Consider the following 12,084-nt stretch of genomic DNA (forward strand, 5'->3'; position numbering starts at 1 on the left):
GAATCCTGGAGCCTCGGTCGGCGCCCGCCCGCGCAGGACTCGGCCCCAGGTGCGCGCGGCGCCCGACTCCGCCGAGCCCCCGGCCGTGCCATCACAGGCTCCGGGCGACCCCGCCGTTCCTCTCGGCGCGACACTCACTCTCCACGGGAGAGGCCGGAAAGCCACCGGGGCGGGAACAGCCTGAGAAAGTTACCGGCGGCCGGAGGCGGCGAGCGCACGGCCGCGGGGCGCGCCGGCCGAGCGCGGAGCCGGGGAGCAGAGGGGCGGCCGGCCGCCGCAGGCCCCGCCCCGCCCCGCCAGCACCCACTCACCCCCTGCCGCCGGCCCCGCCAGGCTTCGGCCGCTTTTTGCGACGCTTGCGACCGGAGTCCGGGCCCCCGTCGACGCCGGCACCTGCCCCAGACAAGTAACGCTTCAGATACTCGGCCTTGGAGAGCGGCGGAGCTGCCGCCATGGCAGCGGCGGGGGCGGGGAGACGGCTCGGCGCTGGGGACAAATTTCCTGAACGCGAAGCGCACGGCGGGGGGCCCCCGGGGGGGCGGGGCCGGGGCCGGAAGTGGTGGAGAGCTGTGGGACCCGCCCCGGGCTGACCCCCGGCTGCGCTTGCTGGCTCTTCGCAGGTGCGCGCGCCTCCGATTGCACCTCCACCTCCCCCTCCCCCTGCCCCTGCCCCTGCCGGCCCGACCGGCAGGGGTTTGTCCACCTGTCTGCCCCTTCAACCTACGATGCAGCTGGCGGGAGGCTAAAACCACGACCCAAACAAGATCTCTGTCCCCAGCAGCTCCAGAAGCACCATAGCGTCGTCAAGACCTCGGGCTCTGGAGGGACGGTGTCCCTAAGCTGGAGTTCGGGCTCCGAAACTTCCAACTGTAGGTCCGGGGGCAACTTAATTAACGAACTGGGGAGTATAATGGCACCTAACTAAATGGCTTCGAGAAATGAGATACTTTTACTGCGTGAGATGCTTAGCACAGTGTCTGAAGCACAGTATGTATGTTGTTTGTATTAGTATGTTAGGTGGAGGTTAGACTGCTCTAAATAGTCTTCCACGAACCATTCAAGAGAGGTCAGGAATTCCAAACGTGATTACCATGAAAAAATATGGAGGTTTCTCTAACCTGTGACCTTCCCCACTTTTGATAGAATACGTAGCCCCCAACTATCTGTTGCCTGCAATCTTTCCTGTGAAAAGGACCTGGCTCTATTTTCAGCCAGATAGAGAAGCTGAATTCTAATTATCAAGTTGGGAGGGGCCGGGGGGAGGGGACATACTCCTTTTCTTCTTGTGAACATTATTTTACATAAATTACCTCATTTAATAAATCTCTCAATTCTCAAGTGGTTTTATTATGCTTGTTTCACAGATGAGAAAAACCAAAGCTTGGAGAGGTTAAGGAAGTTGTCCAACTTTATACAGCCAAAATGTGACCCTTGGGAGCAGAAGCTAGCCAAGTGAGGTACAAGAGGTAAATCCAAAGTTTGTGAAAATTTTAGATCAAGTATTTCCCTTATCTTAACATGTTAAATTTTTGTCACTGTTTGAAAGCCTATTAGTCAAGAAGGCTTGCTTGTTATACTTTATAAATGCTCTGCTCAGAATCCAGGATACATGCTCAAAAAAAAAAAAATTATATATAATATAGGTGTGGAAGTCCCAGCCCTGATGGATGAACTTTTAACCACAGTGTTGTCCTGACTGGTCCAGCTGAGGCCCAGGAAGGAAAGCAGACTGGGTCTCTGAGGGCTTGTGGGGATACCAGATTGATAGAGGGCTTCACTGGCTGGAGGTCCCCATGGGTCCCCCAGACACAACCCTGTGTTGGCTTCTAATCCACTTTGGTGGACCTCAAACTGAACTTTCAAAGCCCTGCCTCTACTACTTTGTGGTCAGCAGGCATTTGAAGACTTATCTTTCCATTCCATTGAACATTACCAGTACCTTCTCAGCCCCATCAACTCATCTCCTGCCCATTAGTCTTGAGTTCTACCACTACCCTTTCTAATCCACACCCACCTTTGGCCTGACAAGACCCAAGCTCACATCCCAACCCCGTCTTCCTCATAGGGCAGTTAAGCAGGATCAAATGAATTTATGCCCAAAATCTGAGTTCTGCCCTCTGTTTATTAGCTGCATCTAATAAAGCAAATGCAGGAATTTTGGATTTGACCTCAAAAGTTCACTTTAAATCCCATGAACACAGGGCTCAGTTCAGTTCCGTGGTGTGCCTGGCACAAAGTAAGCAAATATCTACTGAAGGAATGAAATGTCAGCTCCCACCCCCAAGTTGGTGAAAATTTATTCAGGAGGTTGAATTCTACTAGCATGGTATCAAACGAGGACAGAGTGAATTCAGAGGCCAGTCCTGTTGAAAAGCCATCACTTTAATGAGAACTTCTCTTGCGCTGGGCTGCCTCCCCTCAGAAGACTCTTCCTGTTGAAAGCCAGTGTTTTTTTTCCCCCAAGCAACTCCCAAACTCCAGATGTAGCTGTCTTCCATCTTCAGAGTTCCAACTGTATACAGAAAGAATTATCTGGACGGAAGGTAAAGACTTGATGGGAAAAAAGTGATAATAACATGCCCTCATGGTTCATTTCTGGGTTTCTTCCCAGGCCAATTCAAAACCTCCAAAATACAGGAAAGGAAACCAACAGGTTTGCACTTCCATCACAAACCATTCAGAAAATTGCCCACATCTCTCAGACCAGGTGACCTCCATACATGGGCAAGGCCTGGTGGGGAGGACACCCCCAGCTTTTCTCGACAGTAATAAATAATCCTTCAGTCTGAGCAGCACTAGAGGCTGGCTTGTGAATTACCCAGCGCTACCGCTGTGGGGCTGGGCCTGTGTCATAGCCCTCTGTCTTCATGTCATTGAGCCCTAGCTCCTCGTTTTGGTCAAATGTGCGCTTATAATGCTCCACCTTCATCTGAGGATCATCTTCAGGTGCATACACATTCTGCAAGGCCAAAGACAGACAATCAGTACCTGTGCCACCCAGCTATCTGCCCTCCCCCTCCCCCACCCCCACCCCCAGGTGACTTCCAATTCCCACTTTCCCTAAAACTTAACTTAGTTTTTTATTCTAAAGGCTGCCAACTCCCTATGGCTAGACTCAACTAGCAAGCAGCAACAGAAACCAGGAGAATCCCAGGAATGGGAACATCCAGCCCTTGGCAGAATTAGGGAACAGTCTGCCTAAAACACTTTCTACCTGGGGGCATCTGTGTGGCTCAGTCAGTTAAGCACTGGCCTTTGGCCCAGGTCATCATCCCAAGATCCTGGGATCGAGCCTATCAGACTCCCTGCTCATCGGGAAACTTGTTTCTCCCTCTCTTCCCAGCTTGCGCTGTCACTCAAATAAATAAACAAAATCTTTAAAAAGACCTTTCTATCTGCACCTTCTTAAAGAATATAGCAATAGTCTTAATAGTAAAGAGACTTTAAACAGTTTTGCCTGACCAATCATAAATGCTCAATAAATGTTAAAGTTATTATAAATCACCAGAATATCTCCCCAGTCAGCTGAAAGCCTCTCAGGGTTCCTATTTCAGCCTCTGGACAAGGTACCATTTCTCCTCAGTTTACAATTAGATTTGCAAAATGACAACTCCATTGCTGAGGGCAAGAGCTGGACTAGAGAAGAAGAGTCTAGGAGTATCTTTTATTCCCCCTCTACACACACTTATAATCTCTCCCACTTCCCCCCCACTTCCTTATGTTTCAAATTCTAAGAGATTCCTTGATAAAGAGCAGTTCATTCAGAATCAAGTCAGTTTCCAGAGAAATAATGCATATTCAAAGAAGGTCAGAAAATATATCTCCATGCGCTAGCAAGGAAGGTCTACCGTACCTGAAGGTAGCTGTTTCCTGCTGGATCATTCATAATAAAGTGGGCTTTCATGTTACCTTGAAGAATCTAAAGGAGGGAGAATACAGCACATGAATTTTACATGGCTCCTGGGAGGAAGAGTCTGTGTCTGCCAGACAGGAACCAACCCAATTTACACCGCAGAATCCCCAGAAGTTTTACAAACTGCTGAAATAAGGCATCTCTCAAAGTGGAGTGGAGAATACCTAAAATAAGGATTGTATGAAAGCTACTTAAGAAGCAACTGACATCCCCATTTCTTCTCCCATTCACACAGGCCAACAGCTGCCCTCCCCCCCATCCTGGCAAAAAAACTGCAGGATTCTGTAGAGAAGTTCCCACCACTGCAGGCAAGGCCCTGGGGAGACTGGGGGTGGCAGGGTGCAGGCAGCAAGGACAGGAGGTTAAGTGAGCATGTTGTTATTGGAAACAGACATACACTCCCAGTTCCTCTTCCCACACTCAGCAATCAGGATACTGGCAGCCAAGTCATCCTCCTCGGGCCAGGAAACAGAACACCCGCTGATGGGAATCTGAGGAGCCCAAGAGGAAAAACCTAACGACTCTGGCACTGGGGTTACCTCCACAAAATGCCTAAGCTAAATCCCCCTACAATGAGTCCTATGTGAAGAAGATTCAACTCCATTCCAATGTTTCAGTCCTCTCTCTCTTTTTTTTAAGATTTTATTTATTTATTCATGACAGACACACACACACAGAGAGAGAGAGAGGCAGAGACACAGGCAGAGGGAGAAGCAGGCTCCATGCAGGGAGCCTGACCTGGGACTCAATCCTGGGTCTCCAGGATCACACCCTGGGCTGAAGGCGGCGCTAAACCACTGAGCCACCCGGGCTGCCCTCAGTCCTCTATTTTTAAACTGATAATCCATGACTATCAGACGCGTGAGCAAAGCCCCAACCTTGAAAGAAAGAACGTGAAATGGAAAAACAAAAACAAACAAACAAAAAACCCTGAACAAACAAAAAACAACTTAAATGGAAATGGAAACTATGCAGGGAAAATAAACCATCAAAAAAAGAAAAGCCAACATTAACATTCTCAAGAGAAAAAAAAACTACCACATCCTTAAAACAACAGGATGCTATTTGGAAAAGGGAGAAGGGAGAGTACTCAAAGACCAAAAGAAAGCTCTTGGAAAAAAAGTCGGTGGAAATGAAAAACCCAACTGAAACTACTAGAGAAGAAGCTCTAACAACATAAGGGAGAAAAACAAGAAAGAAGAGGACACAGCATATGAGAAACCTAGGGAATCCCCAACATGTTGGTTAGATCTTTAGAAGGTGACAGGACATAGTATGTGGCCTCTTGCCCACTGGTACCCCAGGACCACAAGTACTGAAGGGCCAGAATCATCTCACCTGGTCTAACTTCTGGCTGAACTCCTGCAGTTTCTCCATCTGGCCAGGATTGGAACTGTCACCCAGTGTGAAAGGGTTCTTGGTCACCTGTAATAAATGGCATCCGAACTGCTCGAATCCTGGCTGTTTCTTAGGTTTGACCGTAAAGCTGGTGGGCAACGGCAAGAGGGTGCCCAGCCCAGCCAGGGAAGCTTGGTCTCCACACCACCTTTCTGATCTAAGCAACCACTGCTAAGAGCACAGAGGTTAATCTGCCAAGATGACAACTGGCAATATGAAACAAATACTATAAAAATGTCCTTCCAGCATGAACTCTAGTTCTAATTTGAAGAAGAAATGCAAAGTAAAGTGTAATTTACAAAGACAAAATGCCTGACAACTGGGAACCAATTAAGTAAAATGTTTCAAGACAATAAATATATGGGCTAAGTCAACACACAAATATTTATGTTGGGGAGTTTCAGGTGCTGTAAGGACCCTCTTCCCCTCATTTTACAGTGAAATAAGTGACTTACCCAAAACCACAAAGTATCTACATTGTCCCAAAAGTAGGACTGGGAGTTTCCATTCAGAATCTCCCATAAACTTATCTTCACAATCCAAAATACTATTTAAATCTCTCAAACCAGCTTTAAGGCAAAGAAACCCCCAGTTAACAGCTCCAAAAACCAGGATGCGTGAAGCCTTCTAGCCCCTTCACCTCAGCCACAGTGCTGAAGCAGCCATGCACTACAGTCAGGTGACTCACCAGTTCCTGGATGTCTTTCAGTAGCCCCTCTAGTGTGGTGAACTTGCCCCCAAGGACAGCCATTCCCAGTTCAAATTCCAGCTCTGGGATTTCCACACTACACGTCTCAGACTAGGAGATGAGAAATCAAATTAGGCTTTAGATCAGGAGCCTCTTTGAGAAAGCTAACCAGAGTTCTCCTGCCAAATACCACTGATGAGAGTTTGGGGAGTCACCTGCCCCAATCTTCTCTGACTCTCCACTTAAAGCTAGGCTCATTCATTTCTATGTGAACCACAGAAATGGAACCAATCTAATAAAAGGACTTTCTGAGTCATGGCTCCAAGCTGCCAGGTATCCTGTCATTAGAGGCCAGAGACAAGGGCCCTTACAGACACTGGGGGCAAAAAGCTGCCAAGTCATCAGAGAATTTATGGGTCACTGTCTGAATCTGTACCTCCTACTGTGGATTAACTCCACTGAGGGATCCTGAAACCCAGGGTAGTAAGGAGGTACCCCACAATGTTAGGACATAATTTTAAAAGACGATTTCCCCTAGATAGAGCCAGCCTACATGAGGAAGACAGACACTCTCCCAAGCAGGGGATACCTTGAGCACATCTCTGGTCAGATCTGAGAGATCTGTGATATGGAAGCTGATCCGGGTGCCCAAGGGCTCTATTGCTCCTCCAGACTTCACCTGCACAGACGAGAGTAGTCAGGGAACAACAGGAGAGAAGATTCTGAACCTCATTTAGTGCCAGGGAGGCCTCAGAGGAGATGGGCTTAGACCTCCAATCAGGCCCCCTAACAGCTACCAAGGACAGAACCTTCTAAACCAACAGTGGCAGCAGTCGCCCAAACCAGAAACACCAAGAGATGGCCAAGAGCCTGCCAAAACTTACCTCAAATTGCCAACAAATTCTGAATTTACCTTTTTTTAAAAAAAATGGACTCTGGGGGTTGAAAGGGACTTTCAACTGCATCCAACATGTTTTATGTATGTAAAAACATACATAAAACTATATGAGCTATACGTTATGATGTATTACAGACTGCTCATGGACATGTATTTGTGTGTACAAAACGTAAGAACAGACTTGAGAATCTGGTTCCAGATAAGATGGGAAAAAACACACCCCACCCTCTTGCTCTCACTGAATGTAGCCCTGAATTCTGAACGGAATACAGGGAGCAGCTACATGAAGCCCCTGAAGAGTAAACAGTAGCAGGCAGCCTGGGAAGTAGTCCAGAAGTCTAAGAACCAGCAGCCCCACAGCAAGTTTACCATGCACCTTATAATATTCTGGGTTCAGAACCAAAACAGCTTATGCTTGAATACACTTGGGGAAAGGTAATTTACAATCCTTCAAGGTACCTCGTTCTATTTCCAGAAAGATCTGGAAAGTTTTTTTATTAATGAGTCAAAATTTGCATCACTGCACTTCCCACTCTCTGAGAGGTGGATGAAAGAATCTCTTCCCCCCCCACCCCAAAAGAGACAGAGAGAGAGAGAAAGAGAGAGAGAATGCCTCCCTCTTCCATATAATCACTTTCATGTCTAAATGAATTATGGTATCTCTAATTTTACTTCGCGAATTCCCAGTCCCTTCAAGGGCACCTCACCCTACATCCAAGAGAAAGACCCAGCTTCCTCCCACCTCATCCCTGGGTAGGTAGGCTTAGGAAAGATCAAAGTTAAACAGGAGTTACCCTCACCTTAACAGTCTTCTTCCCAAACAATGGAGCCCACCCACCTCATTGGTTCGATGGCCGCAGTTCTCACAGTTGGTAGCCATGATGATAACCTCCTTAAAGTGTGGGATTTCTGGAAGATGGAGGTAAGGAAATTTGCTTCCTGGAGAGCATGACCACCTCTGGAGAAGAACAAATCTGAACCCTAAACCCACAGTTGCTAGGCCTAGGACTACAGGAAAGAGAGCACAAGAAGTAGCCTAACTCAGTCCTCCAGAAGAGGGCAAAGTTGCAACCCATGGCAATCTTGGTCCACAAATATCTGAAGATATGAGTCGAGCCAAACACAGGACCCTAGAAATCAGAGTCTGATTCTCTCTTTGAACCCAAAAGTTAAGGGGCACATTCCTTATCACTTGAATTAAAACAGGCACTTTCCCTGAAGGGAGCACTGCCCAGCCTGCCTCTCATCTCCTGCCTAGGTCAAGTGAAGAGCAATGCAATTGCCTGACGAAAGATACGAACTAGCTTCATGTTGGTTTGAGCCGGAGCGTTGCATTCTGGACAGTTTGTGTTGAATTGCAGCACCTGGAACACAACATGGGGATGTAGGGTGAGCCCTGCTCGGGCTCCAGATGTTCAATCCAGTCAGCACACTGGCGGTTGCCCATACTGGCTGTGAGAAGAGAGACTGAGTGGCATCAGTCTCCGCCCACGGTTCTGCTCCTTCCTCCACAGCAGCCAATGGGACTCACTTCATTTCTGAGATCCTCCTCCTCTGGCTTCTCTTCTGGTGCTGCCTCGGCCTAGCACAGCAGAAATATAAATCACACGTTGGCACATACACCTCAGCCTCCCCTAGAGCCTGCCTTGGAGTGAGAGAAAGAGACTCTGGTTGGCTTCTATCAGCTGCCACTTCATGGGTTTAACAGAGACATTAGGAAGCAAAGCCCCAATCCAGAAGAACAGAGCTTAAGACTGGATCACAGCCACTGCCAGCTTTTATTATAAGCTTTATCCTGTCTTGACAGGAGCTGGAGATGAGATGCACAGACATGCGGAGATAGGGTACATAAGGCAGCAACAACAAAATAAGATTCCGCTGGGTCCAAGCAATCCAGAAAGCAAGCTAATACCAGAGCATTCTTCTGGCTTTTTCAGTCTTACCTGAAGCCCGAGCATCTCTTCCTGCTGTAGAGTCCGATTATAGTGCGTGATGATCAGGGCAAGATCTTTCTGGGGAGCGTGGGGGTTTTCCACAAAGCTGTTCCCTGAAGGATCATCAATGATCTGACAGATGGGTGAAGAAGGAGTAATTACGACAAGAAATCACATATGCTCCTCTGCCTACCATCAGACCTCTTGGTCACCACAGTGTTAAAATCTCAGACAGTGTTAAGGGTCTCTCCTTCCCTAAATCTAGGGCACCTAGAGTTCCTCAATACTCACCAGAGTGAAAGGAGAGGCCACTTGCTTTAGCTCTTTCAGTTTGACAATGAACTCATCAATTCTTTCAGCTACGGGCTCTTCATTTGCCTGACAGGAATAAATGGTAAACAGACAGTCATGCAGCTCGGCTCCCCAGCCCTGGTGACAGACCTTATGCCCCCACTGCTGGTCATGCCTACGTCACTGCCATCAGGAAGTACTTGTACCTGTCTCGGTACAAGGAGGAACAGAGAAACTCAGACTTCACAATAAGTGAAGCAAATAAGTTTGAAGTTCACATGTGGAGCCAAATGAGCTTCATTTTCTCACTCATTCAACCATTTAGGCCAGACTCCCATGCCAGGTTAGAGATACAACAGTAAATAAACCAGAGTCCTCTTATGGGGCTCCCCAGCCAATTAAGAAGACAAATGACTACCTATGCAATTATATTATTTGTGTCATGATAGATGTACGGTACAGTGGAACACGCAGTAAGTACAGATAAATTCAAGGGCATCAGGAAAGGCTCTTCAGAAGTAATGCTCTACTGCCTGCCTGAGAGGAGGTCTCAATATACACTGGGGAAAGGGAGTGGAGAATATGGGAGACAGAACACGGACAACAGCCTAGCAGGGACAGCAACACCATGTGTGTCCCCCCAAAGTTCTCCAACATTCAGCCGGAGATGGTTCAGCTGCACGGGAAGCGGAATCCCCTATTGAGACACATATTGGTCATCACCGCCATGAGCTGCAGCAATCAGAAAACCCCAGCTCACCCTTCGTGCGGGCTGATCCTGCTCCAGGCCGGAGATGGCACGGCTGATCAATCCTTCAACAGTGGTCAGAGCTGGCGAATGAGAACAGGTGACACGTGAGTCCTGACTATGCTGTCAAGTGCCTGTATGACTGAGCAATTCACATGAACTGTGTGGGCTTTGACTGCAACTGTAAAATGCGGAGGCCTGGAACAAGGTCCTGTTGACCTCTAGTAACGGTGACACTAAGGCTCTCTAAGAAGCACATTACAGCCTTACTATCATAATCTGCTGTCTCCGGCTGTTTTATTCTAGCTTTCTGTTTACGTTGAACCAACGAGGATCGCAGTGGCAAGGCGGCCAAGCCCACACCGTAGCCACCAGACCTGGCACACGGGCTTTTACAAGGAAGGAAGGGAACAGCGGGGCACGAACAACCCAAATACCCTGACCCTATACCGACCTCCCTTCTGACTGAAGGCAGGAATTTCAAAATCCAGCTCCGGGATCCTTGTGGTGGCAGAGTCCGTTTTCACCACTTGTCTGTTCATGTCCTGGGCAGAAAGATAGACTTTCAGTGCAGAGGGGTCTGGACAGCTGTCAGGAGACGTCGTCTCAGACCCAGAGCGCAGCCCGCAGCTCCATCCGCTCTCCAGCGGCCCCGACGAGCGCACGTGGGAAGCCCGCCGCCCACACGGTGACAGTGCTATTCCTCACAGCTACGCTCATCCCATTCCCTCTGACGAATGCCCTAATTACCAAGCACTTTCAGCAGCCCGATCTCCCCCGAGCATCTGACAGCACCGACACCACTTTACAGAGGGGGAAACCGCGGCCCGGGCACGTGAGGTGTTTATTCCGGGCCGCCGGAGCTCCGGCCCCAGTGCCCAGGCCCTCTCCAGGCCGCAGGCTGCTCGGGGCTCCCCTCACCTCCTGGGCCCCGACGGTCAAAGTGTAGCGCACTCCCTGGTCCTGGATCCGGCCTGCCGACTGGATCTCCGTGTTGTTCCAGCCGCAGTGCTCACAGGAGAAGGAGCTCACGATCACCTCTCTGAAGAAGGGGATCTTGGTGAGCAGGAGGCGCGTCATGCCCTGCGGAAGCCGAAAGCTGCTGCAGAGAAACCGGGAGCCCCAGGGCCCCGACCACTGACCCCACGGACCGCCGGGCGTGCCCGCCTCCGGGTCCCCTCCCCCTTACGTTGCGGTAACAGTTCATGCAAAGCGACTCGATCTCGGTGGGCTGCTGCTCCTCGTCCTCGGCGCTGATAGGCCGGAACAAGCGCTCGGGGGCCGGAGCCCGCGCCGGGGCGGCCGAGGGGGCGGCAGTAGCCGCCGGGCGCCCCGGCTCCACGGCCCCGCTCGCCGCCATGGCCGCCACGCGCAGAGCCGGCCTCCGCTTCCGGCTTCCGCTCCCCTCGCGGCCCCACCCCTTCCTCCGGCACTTCCGCCAGCTGCAGCCCCGCCCCGCCCCGCCCCTCCCCGCCCCTCCTTAAAGAGGCCGCAGGCTCTGGGCCCTCCGGGCCGGGCGCTCATTGCTGGGATTCTACGGTCCAGACCTCCAAAGGCAGCGGATTCAGGCTTTGCCTCCACCGCAGTTCAGGCGTTGCTTCCCCCGGGACGTCCTCTGAGACCCAGGGCACTGTTTCGCTCCTTTGCTATAGCTCCATCGTGCACGACTCTAACCATTGGTCCACGAACCTGACTGCAGAGACTTGCCGGCAAGGCGCTCGGCTTGTCCCTCTGTACTCATGAGGACGTGCTGTCCGACACGGGCTCTGGCCCCGACTACTGTTGGACCAGACGTTGCTTGGGCTCTAGAACCCACCCCCCCCACCCCCGCCAAGTCCCTCAAGCAGTCTAGCCCTTCCTGTTCTCACTCCTTATTTCTGTCCTCAGAAACACCTGCCCAAATTCCAGCCTCAAACACACCGTCCGCATTTTTACTCCCACCCCCTCATCCCCAGCACATCAAACCCCGGCTGACTCATCCCGCCTCGTTTCCCAACTAACAACAACAAAAACACCTCTTTTTTTGGTAAACTTTCCTTTCCAGTACCTCTTCTCCTTGGGCACCCCTCACCCGGTTCTGTTGCTAAACGTAGGTGTCAGGGAAGAGGTCCAGCCTGTAGGCATGATTAGGCCAGATTCACATGGGGTGCTGAGAACCCTGTGCAAGGCAGGCTTCCAGGGGAGGGAAGGCTGCTGGACAGCACCTTCCAAAGG

General features: G+C 50.3%; 2 protein-coding genes and 1 long non-coding RNA gene across 8 annotated transcripts in view; 1 reads left to right on the forward strand and 2 right to left on the reverse strand.

Moving 5' to 3' along the window:
- BUD13 (BUD13 homolog) overlaps positions 1 to 497 on the reverse strand; it is a 134,371-nt gene extending 133,874 nt beyond the window's left edge. For 3 of the 5 annotated variants that reach the window (XR_012028717.1, XM_072822134.1, XM_072822133.1), the window contains exon 1: positions 312 to 497. Coding sequence is in view for 4 of the 5 variants with exons in the window: in XM_072822134.1 (XP_072678235.1) it covers positions 312 to 454 (143 nt within the window). In the remaining variant the exon portion in view is untranslated. The remainder of the gene's footprint in view (positions 1 to 311) is intronic. The other 2 variants (XM_072822132.1, XM_072822135.1) reach the window with 2 other exon arrangements.
- A 78-nt stretch (positions 498 to 575) lies between these two features.
- LOC140631025 (uncharacterized) lies at positions 576 to 3,386 on the forward strand. The gene is made up of 4 exons (XR_012028719.1): positions 576 to 869; positions 1,365 to 1,466; positions 2,465 to 2,543; positions 3,092 to 3,386. It is a non-coding gene; the product is annotated as an uncharacterized lncRNA (long non-coding RNA).
- ZPR1 (ZPR1 zinc finger) lies at positions 2,105 to 11,248 on the reverse strand. Of its 2 annotated transcripts, XR_012028718.1 has the most exons (15): positions 11,060 to 11,248; positions 10,792 to 10,953; positions 10,325 to 10,415; positions 9,883 to 9,953; positions 9,123 to 9,209; positions 8,841 to 8,963; positions 8,429 to 8,479; positions 8,195 to 8,261; positions 7,736 to 7,806; positions 6,589 to 6,678; positions 6,000 to 6,110; positions 5,252 to 5,338; positions 4,311 to 4,404; positions 3,854 to 3,919; positions 2,808 to 2,959 (listed from the first exon to the last, which is right to left on the reverse strand). XR_012028718.1 is itself a non-coding variant. In XM_072822136.1 (14 exons), exons 1-14 carry the CDS (start codon positions 11,228 to 11,230, stop codon positions 2,825 to 2,827), a joined length of 1,383 nt encoding a protein of 460 aa, XP_072678237.1. In that variant the 5' UTR covers positions 11,231 to 11,245; the 3' UTR covers positions 2,105 to 2,824. The 2 variants fall into 2 exon arrangements, 1 of the variants encoding a protein (XP_072678237.1); XM_072822136.1 differs by lacking the exon at positions 4,311 to 4,404 and having other exon boundaries at positions 2,105 to 2,959; positions 11,060 to 11,245.
- Between the last annotated feature and the right edge of the window lie 836 nt (positions 11,249 to 12,084).

The sequence above is a fragment of the Canis lupus genome, chromosome 3 (assembly GCF_048164855.1).
Source record: "Canis lupus baileyi chromosome 3, mCanLup2.hap1, whole genome shotgun sequence".
In the NCBI taxonomy this organism is placed as follows: Eukaryota; Metazoa; Chordata; class Mammalia; order Carnivora; family Canidae; genus Canis; species Canis lupus.